We start from the raw sequence: 20481 nt of genomic DNA, 5'->3' as shown, positions 1-20481 counted from the left end.
GACCAACTAGCCTATAGAGCAGCATTGCTGGTGTGGAAAACCAGAGAATGAAATGCTGCTCATATCAATAAAGCTTCAATTTCCACATAACTTCGTTGTGGGATGACCACCTCTTGCTGCATCATCGCAGTCTCTTCAGCCACTGCCACTACCCGCACATCCAGTATCACTCGAAAGGAGACCAAACGAGTGTTTTCTCTGTTTCTGCAACACCCCACCATTTCAACTCCGGTGTTTCTTCGAAAGTTTTGCTTTCTCAGATAGCTCCTCAGTGACAAATTACGATACCGTGACCAACCGACCAAGATCTGTTAGCTATCAGCCCGAGCGGTCAAACTGGCACAATAAGGAAGTAGCAAATCTGCCTTGGCAACAAAAGTGAGGTTACAGGTGACAATGCAAATGTCAGCAACTTTGTAAACATCGATCGAAACATCACGAGGCTATCATTCAATGAGTAAGCCATGATCTATTGGCACCATGACATGCAAATCGTGGCCATGAACGAAGTTTCTGCCATTCACGTCACCACCTGTATCCTTACTTTCCGAAACTTTTGCAGGCTAAAACTAAACTTTTGTACTTTCCAAACATTTGTGGATGTCACAGCATGCCTCAGAATCGTCAGACCATACGTGCAACGTAGTTGTCATGTGTTGCTTTTAGTCGCTGCTTAGCCAGTCGTCATCATACATCCACAGCGTAAAGCCTGCAAACCTGGCCCAGTGTAGGGAATATATCAGTTGCCGCGCTGACGCAGAGGGGTGGAGGCTCGACACTTACAGAATCGAGATTGCATTGACTAAAAATTGTGGCAGTGACATCGGCAATGCGTAAGCATGGGCAGTAATAGGGAAGGTCCAAGTGAAGTGAATGGAGCACAGCAAAAGCACCAATCAGCAGTGCCATAGATGGACATGAAGCATTTCTACAACAGTCAAGGGACTGGCCATGCAAGCCATAACCCCTTGAGGCACTGTGCACATAATTGTGCAAGCCAAGATAGTGCACCAAAGCAAAACCCTAAGGAAAATGATATTTAAATTGTACCTTATACATCTCGAAAACACTTCTCATTAGACCTGTGCTGCAAGTTTGATATGTGAAAAGAGTTTTAGTAAAACAATTTGGAAGATAGATGGCTAGAGTTTTGCTCACAGTGTCAGTACATCAAGTAGTGGGCCAAGTGGACAGCTAAGACATTAAATAGTTGATGTTCTTTCTGTCAAGAGTTCTCATTCAGAGACCACCATTCTGTAAACTCGACAAACTCATTGAAGAATTGAAAATTCTTAATCCATTCTGCCGTTGCACACTTTTCACAATTCTGAAGATGCAAGGAATGTGGTGGAACTAAACTTTCTATAGACAGAATATATCGGCCCCTGAAAGGAAAACAAAGATACTCTAATGCTCAGGGGCTTTTGACCATGCTACAGCCCGTAGTCACAGCTCATGGATTTGAATCACGCACAATGATGCGGAACAGCGTTCAGATCAACCGGAACGGCATAATAGACTGGTTGTATCAGAGTGGTCTGGCAGTGCTCCAAAGGTTGCATAAAACAGGAACTAAGTTTAAATGCCAACATAAACAAGCACCAATGGCAAAGCCTGATTAATTTAGATAGATTTCATTCTTGTAACATGGCTTTCCAGCTGTCTTATATGAACCTTACAGCATTGCCAGAGCATTCTACAATGACCATTCAAATGTGCAAGTGACTTCTTGTAGTGTACATTTGCACGGGTATTTCCATAAGCTGTGAATGTCATTTGCTATAGCTATCTTTGCTAAACACGTACTGTAAATGACTGGTGTGTTAGAGGACCCAATTTTCTAGATATTTGTGAATGCTTGACAATTTTTGAAGAATCGTTTTACCCATTAATTCTGGCACCACTGTGAATTTCAGTGTCAGTAAATTATTGTCATTCTCCAGCTCGAAATAAAACTGAAATCTGAAAAATAAAAGCAGTCTTACACTATCCTTTCTTGCCAGAGCAAGCGCCGAGCTTTCACACTGAAAGAGGCACCACCAAGTTTTGCAACATCGACATATAGATTTTATTGTTGACACTTCCATTATCAGAGACACCAAAAAAAAAAAATTGAGAATAAACGGAAGAATCCAGATATATCACTTTCAAATCCAGTGCCATCCCCAAAGCCCACTTCATTAAATGAGGTAACAAAATTGATATGATAAAAGCAGAAAAATATTGCTTTAATTTACAAAAAAAGGAAAGAATGATAAAAAAAATGGACGCTCCAGAAAAATATGTACACAGACAGTCGAGCACCGGAATCAAATGCAAAGAAAAAAAAAATGGTATTGCTGCTCACAGCTTCCGCACTGCTAAGGCAGGCCACTAACATCTAATACACACAGACTGCTCTCCCTCATATGTGCGCAAACCGTCTGACACAGTTACAGTACGAGCCTACTTGGAATGAGGTTGAAGGAAACAACACCACAAGCTTTAACGGGGCCAAGCGATTGACGCTGTTCTTTGGCTCCTTCTTGGCAGTGCTGGTGAGGAAACATTCTTTTTTCAGTCTTCCAAGTTGCGGAAGGCCTGCTGGATGTTCTCAAACAGCTCCTCGAAGTCCTGCTTGATTTTCTTCTCACCGTCCACAGCGGGGTCCTGTGACAGAACACAACACAAACTAATTAGTTGTTGCCTATAACCTTGATTATTTTTGCCTGAAGAAAAACATTTTAATTGTTCTTAGAGACACTTTTATGCGAGGTTAAGGCATACAAAATTAGCTCCACGAAATTTGTGGGACCGTTATGGTAAACTAAAACAGATGTCTAGCACAAAAAAATGACTACTATGTCCACATTATCGCAATGCACAGTTAAACTTAGATATAATGAACTTCAATATAACGAAATCCTCAACATAAGGAAATGCTTAACAATTTATTAAGCATGTGCAAATACCGAACAGTAGATTTCAAATCAAATATCAAATCTAATAAAAAAAAAACAAAAAAATGAATATCGAACCAAATATCAAATAGTATCAGAAAATGTTTCACAATATTTAACGCAAGTTTTGTGCAAGAAAAGACGGCACTGCACCTGCTCAAGTCTCTCCTAATACCCCCGTCACACTGGACGTTTTAATGCCATTTGAACTGAATGACATTAGCGTCGAATGGCATTCGGCTGCTACACAGCAATATTTAATGCCATTAGAATTGGCTGGCTTCCGCAATCTAATGAGTTCGAGAAACTCATTCGATTTTGCACTCGAAGCAATACTCTCTACCCCAGAGAAGGGCAAACTATGACACTGAGCATCCATAATTTGAGAAGCGTTCATGTAAAAAGGTAATTATTTTGAGTGCTTTAAGGTATCTGTCATTTTAATGGGAGAAAATCTACGGCAGGTTGTCACAAAATGTGTTTACTCTCCACCTCAGTGGCATCTGGCCATCGGGGCTTTACTGGTCGGCCCTACTGTATACAAATGGGTGCCTGTGTGCACGTACAAAGCAAGGTACACAGCAACTAACCGGTTGACCTGTTGCAACTGAGCGTTGTCGTTCAGTGCTGCTATGTCAGTCCTATTGTTTGTGTTCAATTTATTGGCTATGACTACTAAGCTGGCAAAGCCTTGTCTTGGTTTATGGTGGCCAGACATTCTGAAATAGAATTTTTATATGCGTTTGATTTCAGTGAAGCGACACCCCATATTTGTTTTAAAATAAATTGACACATGACACTTTCGTGCCTGCTATGGTAAATCCAAAGCTACTCTTGTGACGGGTTGCTCGAAGCTATAAAAAGAGACCGATATTTGTCTACAAACGAATGGGGAACGAGAGTCAACTAAACGGTATGTCGCCAAGATAGCAACCATGAGCAACTTTGTTGCGATCCTGTACACTAGCTTTCCTTTGCGAGGCTGTTCGTTGGCTTTCTGAATGTTGCGCAGCTGCTGCGACTACCTGCGATGATTTAGCACCAAACTAACTTAAATGACTTTATGGATAGGCTTTATGGGATAAGCAGTGTTGCCTTGAATATTTGCCACAAGCCGTTGTAGAATGCTTGCCGCTAACATGTTTGCACAGGTAGCTCACCAGTGGTCTGTCCGAGATAGCATGTACAGGTTAGATTGACGGCTGTCGAAGCGGTGTTAAGTTTGTCGGTGCATATCTGCAATACGATCTGTGTGCCCTGCAATGGCTAATTCGGCTTATCTTCACACACGCCTCTACACTTTCCAAAATACATGCTACTTTTGTAGCCGTTCTCTCTGTCCAGTCCGTCGACTTGACGAACCTTATACCTACAAAGGCGACCCCGGGCGACATTTCGTGTGCTGTGTGTGCGATCCCCACATCAGGTTGACGTCGGGGAGCACACACAGTAGCGCAGTAAAGCCTCACCATGAAGTTTTCCGCTGGAAAGCTCGGAAGAGCGTCGATCAAGGGGCTTTAGGCAGAAGCGCTCGCAGTGACAAAGTCCACACTGCATCTGCGGGGGCGGCCCATCCGCAGTGCGCTTGGCCCTCCTTTTGTCTTTGGCGCCAAAAACAATGAAGCGAGATGCTTGCACCGTATCGAGCACGAGGGGCTTCGCAGTGCAATCTCTACACCAAATATTATACCGAATATTTGAAAAAAAAAAAATCGAATAGTAGATATTCAATTAAGTGATATTCGAGTATTTGCACACGCCTATGAAAAAGCTATAAGAGTGTGGCATTTGAGGATAAAATCGTAAATGTTGCCAGGTGTGTAACAAGGTTCGAGACCACTGTTACGTTTTCTCACAAGCACAATTTCTTTTCAAGATTAATTAATTTAAAAAAAAAATGGCCCATGAATTATATTCAGGATCATACTCCCAATATAGCATTTGCTCGTTTAAGGCCTGCACCACTGTTTGGAGTGCGAAAATATGGAAAAAAAATGGTTTGGCAAGCATCACACGCATACACACGCAGTAGTCATTTCTGCAAGCCACGACTAGGAGGCTGAAGATGGAAACATCTTGTGGCACCATCGTATCCCGCCAGATCGTGATCGCGTGGAATAGATCCAGCATGCTTCAACAGTAATAACTGCGCTGAGGCATGTTTAGCTGCACCGTGCTTTCGGTTGCATTAAGAGGGCATCACAAAAGGATTTTGAATGCAAGGTGGGCTGTTTTGTTCCGAGACCTTGTCAAGAGCTTCAAGGTGATGGCAATCTCAAATAGTAATGGACGACTGGACAACTAGCTTTGAGAGAAAGTCATTCAGGTGAGCTTATATGACAATGAGGGCAGGGGAAGTGACGAGGACGACTGAATAAAAGTGTTCATAGTCAGCTGTTAGTGGATGCGTTATTCTGCATAGCAGTCAGAGCACAATTCAAGGCTTGGGCGAGTAACCACAAGCCTGCCTTTGGTAAGGCCCGCAGCACCCTGTAAACAATTAGAAAAAAGTGCAGGCCTTACACGAGTACATACGGTACAACACAAGAGCTCCTTTCATATCTATAATTTTGCACTTAAGACAGCTTGGTCACTAGACAAATTAGCTTTGCGGAAAAGCCAACCTCTCAGAGGCAAAGGTGCAGATTTAGCAAGAACACAACTCACAGCCCAAGCACGTACACGCATCACACATTTTGGAAGCCTTATTCTAAGCCCCGGGATACAGCTACAGCTTGAATAGTTTGTTCGTGTCATTTCAAGTTCTAACATTCTTAAATTTTACTTTCCAAGTTGCTAGAAGTGCCTCTTAAGTTGCATAAACTCGCACAAGTGCAACCTCGGTCATGCTTAACTCAAACTCTCCTCAAGTGCTTCTTTTCTCCTCCTCCAGATGACAAGATTTCTGCTTGGGATGCCCTCAATGCACAATCTTAATGCTTCTTCCTTCCAAGCCATTCAATGATCATTCCTTGCTGCCTGCACATGATCAAATTAAGCAACTAGAGATGAGTCTTCATTGATCAGGTAAAGTCTGATGACGCACTGAAGACACCATGGCACCATCATAACTGGACTACTAACACCATGGTGCCAGCGAAGACCATGCGCCTAGAATGTGGAGAGATCAACACATTGATTGAATGCACAATGTCACCTTGAATTTCATGCTGCTGAGCTGGTAGAGGAGGTCCCCAAGGGCCTCGCGGATGAGCGCCCAGGTGATGCGGTTCTCGCTCTGGGCAGTCGCCTCCACCGCCTGCTTGGCCAGGTCGTACAGGCCAATTATGTTGCGCAGCATGCCCACTGACTTGTAGAACGGGCAGAACCGATCATACGGGGTGTAGCTGTTCTGCTGCAGGAAGTCGTCTTTCAGCAGGCGCGCAACCTCCAGCGTTATCTTGTCAGTCTCCGCCAGGGACGCCTGTGCAAAGGCAGCGAGGAGGCACCATGGTGATGCTATATCACAATCTCAAAATTCCAGTTGCTGCTGTTCTCAACTTGCACCACAAAAATGAAGGAAGTGAAATTTAATGTCAGCAGAGGAATTTGTGATACCAGTAATGCAAAACTGCTTTTGATTCGGAATACCCTGACTTTGTCACTAAAACTGTGAAACTAATTCCTTTCAATTTCCACAAAGCCCAACGTATCTTGTTATGCTCTGTTTGGCACCTTGAAATCCTAATTTCAACACGCAAAAGTTAATAAAAAGCCCATAGTAACGTTTTTGATATGCTTCATTTGGAATGGTGTTTCGGCCTTAGCAGGGTTAAGCTACAATTAAGATAGCCATGCTATACCGGAAATACAGTTCCTTCTACCTACGAAGACAACTGCAGCCTGCAAAATCAGTGATGACGACGAGCCACAATAAACAGGAGTACAGTGGAATCTCGTCGATACAATCTTCATGGGAACCGGAAAGTAAAGCGTATAATCCAAAAATCGTAACATCCAATGTATTATCCTAAATCGTATTATCAGGAAAAGAAAAGGAAACATATCATCCCAAAAAACGCATTACGCAGAATCGTATCAACAAATTTCGATTGTATATTTTTACTGAGCAAAAGGCTCTAGCTGACGGGCATTCGTCTCGGCGGTATGAACCTCCCAGGAGCGTTGCATGGACCGCTCGTGACCGCTTAACTTTTTAGGCAATGGCCCGAGCCTAGCCAGCCGCCGTTCTCCTCATCCACTTTGACGTCGATGCTGCTAGACATCGAAGTCCAGATGCCCGTTTGGCACAACTGACAAAACCGCAGCATGATAATCACAGTACATACTTCTCAAACAAGCAGTTTAAAACCTTGAAACAAAGCGCCTGGCTATATTGCAAATCTTTCTCTTTCCTATGGATCTGCAGCTAGCTATCATTGCCTAAGATCAGCCTTTTTTTTTTTTTTCGGAAAGCAGACTCCTTCCATCAGCAAGCAAGCTATATGCTTGTACTTCGCTCTTTGTAATGGTACTTTTATCTTTTCTGGAATTAGCAGTTGTATGGCCAGCTCTGAATAAAAGCTACACCACAACTGAATGGAAAAAAAGTGCCCAGTGGCCAATAGACGTTCTTCACAGCCATCAAGCACAATCAAAATAAAGAAAAAGATATGAACACTAATGCACAGCTTGCCTGACAACTTAACATGGCAGCAATTAGACTATATCTGCAGTAATGGCTATTTTCCATCTGCACCCTCTCCGATTTTATAGCCCTCATGCACGTTGTGCATACAGTTAAACCTGCTTATAACGAACCTCCATATAAAGAATTCCTGGATATAACGAAGTTTTTCTATTCCCCGCCGTTACTCCATAGAAGCACATGTATTAATACCTCTACATAACGAAGTGGTAGCGGGAGACCCCCTCAATATAACGAATTTTCCCCTCCAACCACCTAGAGATTTCGCCCCAAATTTTGTCATTTTTGCGCGAGCAGCAACCGGAAGCACCTTCTCTGCCGCGACGGAATGCGAAGCGAGCGCACGTGTGCGTGCGCGCGTGTGTGAGGCGGGCCTGCATCCCTCGACGCGGCGATTTTGCCGCCGTGGGCGTGGCCTTTGCCCCTCCCTTCATTCAAATCTGATCCTGCCGCTTGCTGCAGCTGGCCTAGCCCGCCAAGCTGGCACTCTCTCTTTTCCAGTTATGTTGCCGACGCGCTGGTACACGCTGTGACACATCACACTCGATGAGCACGGACACGCGCTGTCAAACGCTGGCGGTGTGTGGAAGCGCCACTGGAGAAGCGAGCGAAGTGACCTTCGTGCTGTTGTCTATCGCTTTAACGCAAACTGAGCACCGAGAACACACAGCACGCACAAAGCTACGAGCCGCCGACGCACCTACACTGCTAGACTCTGCCCCAACGCAGATCGCTTTCGAGATACGGCCTGCACGACCGCGCGTCGCCGCGCAGTACGCATTTGATGCCAGAGTACAGTACAACACCGCCCCGCTATCCCGCCCCCCTCGCTCCCTCGCCGGTGCCTCGAGCGCAACGGAAGAAGGCGCGCTTCCTCCCTGCTTTTCTTGCGCACGCAAGATTTAGACGCGGTCGTTGGCTCCCTCGCACGTTTTCACACGCATATACAGCATACGGCGCGCCGACTGCGTTATTGCCCTTGGACTTTATACGGAATATCTACGAGCCAAAACCAATTTTAGGGCCACAACGCGTCATAGACACCATCTTTATATAGCAAATACGGATCTCAAGGGCCATACTTTTGCTGGCGAAAACCGAAAATACGTCAAAGTTGTCGCCCCCGGCACTTTGGGCGGCCAATGCCATCGTCAAGCCACCAAGCCACGCGACGTGAAAAGTCAAAATGACCGCTCGGGCCAGCGCGGGGTGGCAGTTCGCAACGTATGATGCGGGAATGGTCCCACAGTTGCTACGCAACAGCGGGGTTACCAATGCATTGGGTTCTATGGGAGCTGTGCCGGGACCGGTCGAAAACGACGTAACATCCTGGAAAACGCAGCCCCCGGGAACGTAACAGCGGGGTTCTACTGTAACACTATAAGACGCTACGACGCCACCGTGACGCTCGCTCTTCGTTTCCGATGCCTCGGGCTTGTGCGAAACGATACACGTCCACGCATCCGGTACCTGGTGTGACATTCCAAGGATGAGTGCTTCGACGAAAATGGAAAACGGGTGCGCGTTACAATTGAGGGTGCGTTAGGATCGAGTAAATACGGTAAGCGTTTCTTTTGCGAATTTTCGTGCCGAACCTGCATATAACGAAATCCTCTTTATAACGAAGTTTTTCGGGATTTGTCAATTTTCGTTATATCCAGGTTTAACTGTATTTCTATCAGTGTCATGGTTAACTGTACAAACGAGCCAGAATGCAAAGGCACGGGAAAGGTGACATGGAATACCTCAAAAAGCCTGCACTTTCTGTTGGCCACATTGTTACCTTCAAAGAAACTTTCCAAGTGCAACAGTAAAACATCAAAGCCAAAGTGGAGATTTTGCTGCGAACTGTTTCTCTTGCAATTTCAAACTGATAAGAGTGCAGAGTAGTCAGCATTATTACAGGAAACAGCCCAACGAGACTGGACAGGCGCTGTCGACATTAATATGGTCTGTATACTAGCTACATTTGTGAAGCATAGAAAAGGTCTCACAAGAAGTTTGGCTAGCTCCAAACCATATCACAACTTAGACAAGATGTGGCACCATACTAATACAGTCAACTGCAACCACGACGAGCAATCAAGGATATTCCACAGGGCCAGAAAGGTTAATAGGACGAAAACTAAAGTAAGAAACATAAGATGGTGAAACAACACTAATGTAACAAAGGCTGGCCATGCAAGCCTTTCCAGCGTCCCACTCTTTCCACTACACCTGAAGTGGCCCACATACTTTGTCAAAATAAAGTCACTGCCCACGTGACCGTGTCTTACTCCAGGATTCTCTGGTCAGCCTTTGGTCACCTCTGCAGTGTTGGATAGCTCAGAAGAGGAAGGTTACCGTATTTTCTCGCATATAACCCGCACCAAAAATTGAAAAAAATTACTTAAAAAGTGGGGGTGCGGGTTATCTGCGAATATTCTTGAAGGGAGGGGGTGGGGGTCGGCTTCACAGCAACGCGCGGCCTGCCGTGCAGAGTCCGCATTGTCCGCATGCCTATCGACATCGACGTGTGTTAAGCCAATAAGAGGCCAACACAGGTTATAGCCAGATCCCCATCCATAGTCTGGTTAGATGCTTTTCGCCATGGAGGACTTTTCGCACAGTTTTGCAACGAGTCAGGTGCCGTTTCTTGTACGCCTAGTTTGCACAGTTGGCCAGCCTTGTTTCGGCATCATGAGTGTGTCTCGGCGGCAGTCTATCATAGTGCTTCAAAAAATGTGCCATAAGGAACAGCTTAGATGGTTCCGAAGACGATTACGTCTTTGAGAGCGGCGATGAAGCCTTGGATGGCAGCAGTGAATCGGACAACACTGACAACGTTGCGGCGGTCGTCTTGAAATAAATGTGTTTCGAAAACGAAATGATGACTGCACGTAGTTGTAACTTCCTAGTCCTCATTTTTTCGGATAAGCGTGCAGGTTATACGCGAGGTTATTTTTTCTTTTTCATGGAGTTCGAAGTTAGGGGTGCGGGTTATACGCACGAAAATACAGTAACTTTTGCCCTCACACAGCTTTTGGTCCTAGGAATTCCATAGGTATAGTATGATGCAACCAATAGAACTTGTGCTTCTAGTGGCTTCATTTCTTTCGACAAAGGCTGTACACGAGACAACAGCTCACACTCTCTGGCACTGTATATGTGACCTTCTACAAATACTTTTGGGTTACAGTGCTGGCAAAGTTTCTTTTCTTTAAAGGGACACTAAAGGCAAATACTAAGTCAAGCTAAAGTGATGTATTAGTGCTCGAGTATCTCTAAAGCGTCAATATTATCACGAGCAGAGCCTTACTAATAGAGAAATTGAGGTAAATGCAGGACACATTAGAGAATCCCCCGGGACATTCAAGTACTCGCCCGATGACGAAGGCACTCCTCATTTAAATTCTGTCACTAGTACTGAGCTACTCGTTATAAAAACATAATTGTAATGTATTATAAGAAGAAAGAAAATACTACTTACCAGTTCTATTACACTTTTACAAAAAAGAACACACTGACATTACACCGTTGACAACGACGCGTGCGGTCAAAAGGTTTCACGTTCGCTCAACTCTGCGCCGCCCGCACTTTCGCGTTTCAGTTTTTCCGTTATCGTGTAGTGTTGCGCTGGTTTTTCTGGCTCACGAACCTCGCAATAACTGCAAGTAGCAGAGAATTCCACCTCCATGCAACGTCGCGGAATGCCCGAACGGTCCACGCCGCTTGACCAAAATCAGCTGCAGCGGCGTACCGTACCGCCGTCTGTCGGGCACCGTTTCACTCACCAACGGCAGCAAAGGTAATGGCATATGCAACGTCACCACTCCTCGGTTGGCGTGGCGGGTGATTTGAATTGCAATAAAGGTATTTGGACCCTTCAGATCCAATTTTCTCGTAAACTAAGTCTTTTCTTTGCACGAGACAAGCGTTTCGAGGTTTCTGGGAAGGTATTCAAACAGTCCACGTTGACTTAGTATTTGCCTTTAGTGTCCCTTTAACTCTAACAGAAAAAAACAAAAAACATTAGCAATTTGGCCAGCTCTGAACTCATTTACTGCAATAGCCGCACTTTGCCACTTTCCTTCAATGCTGCCCAACTTAATGTCAAACTCTCCAATTCAGCAGCATATCGACATAAAAATTTGGCGCACAACTAAAGAACCTGCTTTTTCTTTTTTTAATTTTTTTTAGTGCACAACAGGTCACACACAGCGATGTAATAGCAGGAAATCTTACTTTACCTTTCCGACAAGCTGGACAATTTCAGAAAGGTCTTCTTCCTCCTGTAGGATCTGCTGGCACTGTTAAAGAAACGTCATAACGAAAACTGAGTAACAGTGCAGATGCAAGCTTTGAACGAAAAACCAAGTGCACAGGAGTACCACTACCACACTATACTACTACTAAAACGCTTTTAAAAAATTAGTACCGAGGGTAATGCTGATGCTCAATGATAGATTACACTTAAAGGCAAGCCTAAAATATTACTACTTGAAAAATCAAATGCTACGTTAGTTCAACACCTTCCAGCAACATTTCAATCTATGGGAGACAAACTGTATGACCCCAAGGCGGTAATGAACAGTAAGAGACCGCTGAATACCAACATCATTTGTAGTTGCCTGAAAACAAAATACAAACATGTACAGTCAAATCTCAGAGCAACGAATTCCATGGGACCACAAAAATCATTTGTTATCTTGAAATATTAAAGTAATGAAAAAAACAGAAACACAACCTAGTGTTCAAACCCTGGAACGAAAAAAAAAAAGCCCCTTGACAATAGACACGTGTGTGAATGAGCAAACAAAAAGAGTTGCATGCATTTCAACCCCGCTTTATTTAACCCTTTCAGTGTCGCTAATGTACCAGAATGTTTTCGTGTTTCTGTCCCGCCATGTCACTGACGTTTATAGAAGTTTTAAAGTGCGAAGCACTTTAGGGGCCCGGGCTGTCGGCGACATCCGTGGTAATCACGCTCACAAACAAGTGCTCAAAACAGGGTCAAAACAAGTGCACAATAAACCAAAACCAGTTCAAAATAAACATGATTCATAAGAATTTAAAAGATATGAATATTCCTTAATTATTTAATTATTAACAGAAATTTGTGAAAATCGCTTCTATCCTCAGCAAGGTCTTCGGCTCCATGTGCGTGGTGGTTTCCCACCAGTTGTGCCTTAGCACAGGTGTCAAAACGGATGACGGATTGCTCAACACAAAATAAACACAGGATAAAACAAGATAAACACAAGGAAAACACAAGGGAAACACCGGCGAATCACTGCTTCGCACTTCCCCTGCTTTCACGTTGAGTGGAACTGCATTTCCGCCGAGTTTACCAAGGCCACCTGTTTTTTTTTTACACTGACATGGCAGCACTATCGCATAAGCATGCACGTCAGAACGAAACTAGGTAGGAGGCAGCAAAAGAAAATATGAATCTGAGGTCCATAGTAAGACTTTATTTGCCATTATCTATGTAATTTTTTCCCTTTTGTATAATTGAAAATGAACCGTTGTGTTTGTTTTATAATATCCAAGAAAAAAAATGGCGCTGGGGTGCATCACCTCCAAAAATATAATGTACGCACTGAAAGAGTTAAAAAAATGATTTTCTGGTGAGTAAAGCGCAAGCGGCTTAGAATAAACAACTCGACACTTTCCACTTGAGGGATCACATCATCGGAAACGTCATTGCACCTCCCGACGAAGCGTGGATTTTGCTGGTAGACACTTGGACATCCAAGTTCTATATGATCTCATCTTGCTCAGCTCTCAGTGTCATCTTCCTTTGGATCCGCCATGTCAGTGAAGTAGTCTTTGTCACAGACACTTCCAGATTTCCTCAGTAGTCAGATCCGCAAACGTTAGCGCTGCCTTGTCGCACTCCACATAGTCGTTGAAGGACACTGACTAGTTCATGGGAAACAGTCCCAAAGCCTCAGTTCATAAGTCTTAGTTGGTCTCACTGTTTCCAAGCTATCTTCCAGATGCATAGGAGTCTTCAGAAGGCCTGCTTTTTGGTAACAGTAGCGAATGGTGGATGCCTATGGGTTCCACCATGGTCCCGTCCTGTTAGCATTTCCGCGGCTTGGAAACATTTACTGCAGCTCACAGCTTTAGCCGCAGAAGGATAAGCAACTACTACACAAGGCGCTTTCAAAATTCTCCCTTGGCATTGCTGCAACGACGCATTGCTCAGTGGTAGGAACTTGACGCGAACGTATGCGAAGCAGTCATTCACAATATGCGCAGAGCAGTTGTCAACGACCAAATGATTTTTTTCTCCTGTCCCTTATCTGGCCATCCAGTTTGATGAAGCCCTCAGAAGACAATTCCCTTGTCAGCGACAAACGTTTGTTCGCTCTATTAAAACAGCGGAGACATGACATTCTTTATGCAGCGAGGCTTTGTGTACCTGCCAATGAATGATAAATGGCTCGATTTTCTATGTGTCGGTTGCACTGCAGCAGAGCAGAACAGACACGCGAACACACATCTTTTTTCTCCCTTGCAATACCTTTGATGTGCATTGTCCGATCTAATAGTACTTGACAAAAGCAACCAGTCTCGTCCGCACTGAAAATGGCTTCAGAGTACGGACTCAGCCGTCTCCCGAAAACGGTCATTTCACCAAAAATCCGTGCTTTGTCGGCCACCTTTTTTTCATTGAAGACTACTTGCCACACAATTCCGTTCCTTTACCAGAAACGAAAAACCCAACCAGCATATGCATAAACTCCAGTTATTTCCAGTGCATCAGCAAGTTTACTGGCTTCTCCTGAAGCAATGGGCCAGACAGTGGAACATTTTGCAGACTGGCATCTTTTTTAAAGCAGGTGAGCATGATTTCAATCCCATTTTGAAAATTTCCAAGTCGTAGCCATTTCTTAGTAGGAGTGATTTGTGACTCCCGATAAGGCTTCGCAATCTTGTCTGAATCCTTCCGAATATCTGCTATGGTTGACAAGGCAACGCAACACTCTCAGCAAAGGTCAATCTGCTTCGTTCTTGAGTCAACTCCAAGCAAAATGTCCACTTTTTCCTGCAGCAAAAACTGTTTCCTCCTCCTATTAATGCTGTCACTAGGTGCATTTATCGTCAGCACAGCACCAACGTCTCACATAAACTTCACAATAAAACCGCATAGAAGAAACAATCTAAAAAACTTCCAACACATGTGAATGACACAAACAATGACATGCAGACACTCAACCAACATGAGATGCTATACAGGCCTGCTAGGCACATAAGAGTGGCTGCTGTATGGTGGCACTAAATGTGCTGGTGATAACTACCGCCGTTTTGGAGCAGATACACTGTAAAGGAATTTTACCAACAGATGCAATAGTTACGACACATCTGCCATAAATGCATAATTAAATATAGTTAATTAGTACAAAGTAATTATTAGGTGCAATACAAAAATACAGTGGAACCCCGTTGATATGTTCCTCTGTTTCATTTTCCCAGCTGCTATTCAGCGTTTTTTCAGTACTGATTTAACTCCTATTGACTCCATGTATTAGGTTCCCACTTGATATGTCGTCATTCGGTAATGTTCCTGCATCTTACATTGGGTTTGAATGTGACTGTCGCATAAATTTAGCAGTGCAAAGAGAAATTTGCTCTCGCACTACGAAGACATTAAATGTATATATTGCAACACGCGATCACACCATGCAAGCGACCAAATTTGCAAACTTGCAATAAGTGACCGAAGTGGCACAAGCCAGGCGCTGCACAAGCAAACGGGAGAAAACGTGCACAGAGCAGTTGGCAGAGCACCAGAAGAAATGCACATTGGTTAAAACCTACCGGGAAGCACACACACGGGCCAAATCAGTCGTGCACAGGGCTACATTTCTTTTTAGGCCGGCAAGGGTCTTATATGCGTGGCATAGTTGCCGGTTCTCTTTAGTCAGCTTTGCTGCAATAGAGCTGTATTATGCAGTGAAGCATATTAAACGTGGAAAGGGGCCACTGCCACGGACCATCAAACAGTTTCTTAATTATACACGTGCGCACACCAATCTCCGGTCACAGCACGAGCCCAGTGACATCTAATAACTTCACTGGAAGCCATTGAAAGCGGCTTCTGACGTTGCTGGGGCGATTTGCGGCCTTCCTCACTGTTATGTTCTCCCGGCTGTTATGCGTTTTTTTCGCGGTCCCTTGAAGATCGTATCAACGAGCTTCTACTGTAATACTAGCCACTTCTGGTCGTGCCTGACAAGATACAGTTAGCTTTACATGCATAGAATGCCTTGCTTTCTTTTTCTTTTCTTTTTTTTACCTAGTGTGTGACAGCTGGGACACCCTGTATATTCTAGTGATCTTTCAATAAACCTCAGTTGTAAGCTAGCACCATGATTGTTGCACATGTCCCTTTCACTTCTGTCCCAGTCTATAGCATACTTTTGCAAGTCTGTGTACACACTCCGCTACACTGGCAAATCAGGCAAATAAATTAGCAAATCAGAGCAAGGCCAAATTAATCGAAAACTCAAACGCGGGGAGGGGACACCGAATACAGCACATCACTTCTGAAATCTGCAAGCTGAAGGAAGTTTCATGAAAAACTATTGTCATCCACCTAAGCTTAGCCAAAAAGCTACAAAAAGGAACTCGCACAGCTGTGTTTTTCCCCCCAAATATACAATCTTATCAGTATTTAACATCTATATTCTAGCCAAAGGCTAGCTACGGATCTATTAATTTTTGCATAGGGAAATAAAAGATGCAGGCATAGCTACAAAAAGCACAAAACAAGGTGCAGTCCACCACAAGAATGAAGAGAAAAGGCCCTCATGACCGAGAACAGGCCAGCCCCGGCATCCCAGCGTGGGTTTCATCACGTGGGTTACCCATTTCTTGTGTAACTTCATTCCACTTTTGGGTAGGTGAGGATACATCCCTTTCTCACACCACTAAACAAGGGACAAAGCGATCAAGGCAGCAGAATAATGGCTCACCTTTGTTCGGAGCTGTACAAACTCGGGAAAGTTCCTCTCGTAGTAGTCGTCGAGGGCACGTGTGTACTTGCTGTAGGAGATGAGCCAGTTGACAGATGGGAAATGTTTGCGCTGGGCCAGCTTTTTGTCCAAGCCCCAAAATACTTGCACAATGCCCAGCGTCGCAGATGTCACCGGGTCCGAGAAATCACCACCAGGAGGCGAGACACTGCAAGTCACGAAGGCATAGGATGTCTACAATCCTTAAAGGGGCATTGAAACACTTTTTGAACATGGTAAGAAAATGTCCCCTATTTCTAGGCAACCAATGCTGCCACAAACATACAAGCCAAATCCGCATCAATCAGCTGCATACTATAGAGAACCTATAAGCTCACATAATATAGTTCCATTGCTCTCTCCGACAGCTTTAGAGACCCCCCCGCTTTTGATGCAAGCAATGATGTTATGATGCAAGCAGGCACAACAACCCACAGACACTAGCCGCTGAGCAATTATGCAAGAGCTCGCACAGGCAGGCACACTAGAGCACTGCACGGGCTCGGGCTTACCCGAAAGCCCGGGCCGAGCCGGGTAGAGCAGTTTTTTCACGGGCTCGGGCCGGACTCGGGCCGGACTCGGGCCGGACTCGGGCACGGCGTGTGCTTTTTGACCCGGGCCCAGGCCGGGCTCGGGTTTTTTGACGCGGGCCCGGGCCGGGCTCGGGCTTTCTGCGAGTTATTCTCGGGCTTCTCAACTCTGAAAAACATGTATTTTTCGGTCTCGGGCCGGGTTCGGGCCAGTTTCGGGTCGGGCTCGGGCCGGGCTCGGGCTTAATGTAAAGGGGTGGCGGGCCAGGCCGGGCGGGTAACGTAGATTATTTCCGGGCCCGGGCCGGGCCCGGGTCTCGCCATAAAAGTTTTGATCGGGCTCGGGCGGGCCGCCCAATGTAAAAACGGGCCCTGGGCCGGGCCCGGGCCGCAAGAAGCGGCCCGTGCAGTGCTCTAAGGCACACTCTTCCCAAACTAGAAGATAATGCCATCCTGTCAACTCTTTTGTCGCTCTTGAGCACATCTGCCAGACACAAAACTCGAAATGCTACAATCAGCGCACTGGAACAATAGGCAGGGCCTGGCTATCGGCGGTACCAAACCCACTGAGAAGAAACTGAGTTGAGAGAGAATGGGGACAGCAAACATATCACTTATATCTCCATTCATACTAAGTCCATTAAAAAAAACATTTTCTGGGATATTATGCCTTGAAAGGCTTTGAAATCATTTCAGCACTTGCTCAAGTTTGAAGAAAAGGAGTTGTGGGCCCCTTTTCAGGGCACTGTGGAACACCACCACTGTTTTGTATTTTCCTGTATTTTGGTTTCCCACAATTTTTCCTTCAACAAATCCGTGTCAATATACACGCTGATGCACGAGTGATAATGAAAGCCACTAATCATGTTTTCATGAATGGAGGAGAGAGCCAGCTCACAGGCACTTTAACTGAAAGTGCAAAAGTAATGACTATAACATCTAGCTAGCAAAACTCTGTAAAACTACTTCTCTTTTCTTTTTTTCCCCCCTTTTTTTCTACCTTGGCCTTGATAAATGTCTGAAATGGCGAACCATGCCAGTGTATTGATCCATGTTTCTCACTTTATTGGTCATTGTCTACTACTTTTATCTAGAAATAACTGTCACAAAGCCTGTTGCAAATGTATTTGTCGATTTGAAGATGTAAATTCAGTTGTAAAAATCCTCTTTGATGAGGCACAGTCATCAGTTTCATTGTACACATATACAGTGGAACCTCTCTGATACGATTCTGCGCAATACGTTTTTGGGGATCACAGTCTTTTTTTTTTTTTTTCTTTCACCGATAATAAGATTTGGTTGGATAATACTATTACGTGTAGCTGATGCCCAAGGCTATTTACAATTTATTTACAAGGAAGCTAATGGAGACCAAAATGGCGACGCTGTATAAAGCGGGAACACATTGTTTTTCTTCTCAGTACAGCCACACTGTCGCGGCTGTTCTGTATCATCCTCACCGGCATTAGAAGCACCGTCCCGGTGCTTAGTCTACACATCCGCGGTGACAGGTGTGTGGTATGGCTTTAGTGTCGGCACGTGAACTGACGAGCTGGTGAACTGACGAGCTGGTGAACTGACGAGCTGGTGAACTGACGGCAGCCGACGATGACGCTGAGAGATCGGCGAGGATGATTTCATACGTGACATCGGTCACTTGTCGCACCACAATACGTTGGACGATACGACTTTCGAATGATAAGCTTTATTTTCCAGTTCCCATGAAGATCGTGTCGAGACTACAATGTATAATCATTGTGTGCTGGATATTGCACCTTGGCATGGTTTCGCAATTGAGAATCATTGTGAACGCACGACACCAATGCAATATCATCTTCAGGCATCACATTTTCTGTCTATTCAAAATTTCTTTCCCCACATTCTTGCACCTCCAGAATCAAGGAAATTCATCTGTTCTGCAAAAGTACACTTATCAATTCTTCAGCAAGTTTTGTCACATTTGAATAATGCAGACTTCATAAAATAATGCTCTACTGGGACCGCTAGATATGGAACCATCAACTACAGTCGAACCCACTTATAACAATACTAAGTTTTAACAATATATTCAATATAACAAATAATAGATGACCATGAGTGGGAAGTGCGAGCACCGCCCACGCACGGGCACTGTTTGCAACAGAGCAACCATTAACAGCCATGGCCCGTGAGCTTTTGTGTGGGTTCCACGGTAAAATAATCTCCTTGGTACAATGCTCCCATGCTACCGTATGGGTTACAATCAACCCAGGCTAATAGGTGCGTGCGCGAAAAGGAAAATGAACACAAAATTTTGGGGGGGAAAGGTGCCAGACTCCCTCACCCTTCTGCATCCCACACAGCTTCACCACGTTGAAAGTGTGGCAAAGTTGTGCAGTGAGCAGTAATATGCAAGAGAGCCAGTATTTTTACGTTCGAGCAGATTTTTTCCTGATTAGAGCTATTACATATGCACTTGAAGTGGTCTGGCCCGCATCGCTCGTGACATCATATGCGAACTTTTCTTTTCCATACAGCGACACGTGGTAATAAGATCTACTGGTTCTCTGGTTGGATTTCTGCATTCCCTTTGCTACAGCATCTTCTGCTATGCACATCTTGTGGTGTACGTGCTCTTAGGCTTTCCTAATCATCACAGTCGACTTTCTTTCATTTTCTATGACTGGTGTTTAAGTCGCCTAAGCTAACGGCTGAACCCAAAAGGTGCAAAACAATACATAATCCTTCAAAGGCCCCCCTAAAAAACATTTCCGCCCAGCTAATATAGCAGAGTTCGGAACTACAAGCGTATTGGCCTAAGCGCCCGCAATTTTTGGCGTAATATGCAGCATCTTGTGCCGACTCCATGCGCACAAACCACCTTGCAGGTCATAACACACTAAAGGTGGGGCAGGCTCTATGAAAGGAAAGTCGTTCTTTTCAGGATGCCTTTTCCTGCTCCCTATGGCCAAAAATGCTTCAATACTGATGTTCTGAACCACTAGCAATTAAACTTTTCGGTTCAGCTTTGGTTCAGATCCAGGCGTGTTTGACAAATATCGGTTCGGGGTAAAGACTCAGTTTCGGACAAAACTTCAGTTTGGGTGCAGTATTTTGGTGCAGGGTATATGCTCGTCCCCCTGCTGAACAGCATAAGACATGTATACTCACGCCCCCACAATGGTGACACTGCCTTCTCTCTCGGGGTTTCCAAGGCACTTGACCCGACCAGCACGCTCGTAGAAGGATGCCAACCGAGCAGCCAGGTAGGCAGGGTAGCCAGAATCTGCCTCAGAAAAGTAAGAAAAAAGAGTATTCGGGGTCAACAAGAGCAAGTGCACGGTTTCAATGCGTACTGAAGGACAGATCAATGTACCATA

At 44.8% G+C, this 20481-nt stretch overlaps 1 protein-coding gene across 1 annotated transcript in view; it reads right to left on the bottom strand.

Moving 5' to 3' along the window:
• Positions 1–2061: 2061 nt before the first annotated feature.
• The window catches only part of LOC119455928 (V-type proton ATPase catalytic subunit A-like), a 38116-nt gene continuing 19696 nt past the window's right edge, over positions 2062–20481 (bottom strand). Inside the window, 5 exon segments of the mRNA XM_037717472.2 lie at positions 2062–2649; positions 6097–6363; positions 11817–11876; positions 16554–16761; positions 20273–20387. Of these exon segments, the coding sequence (XP_037573400.1) occupies positions 2557–2649; positions 6097–6363; positions 11817–11876; positions 16554–16761; positions 20273–20387 (743 nt within the window). The 3' untranslated portion in view covers positions 2062–2556.

Source organism: Dermacentor silvarum, chromosome 6 (assembly GCF_013339745.2).
Source record: "Dermacentor silvarum isolate Dsil-2018 chromosome 6, BIME_Dsil_1.4, whole genome shotgun sequence".
Classification (NCBI taxonomy): domain Eukaryota; kingdom Metazoa; phylum Arthropoda; class Arachnida; order Ixodida; family Ixodidae; genus Dermacentor; species Dermacentor silvarum.
This window is presented reverse-complemented; position numbering and strand designations above follow the sequence as displayed.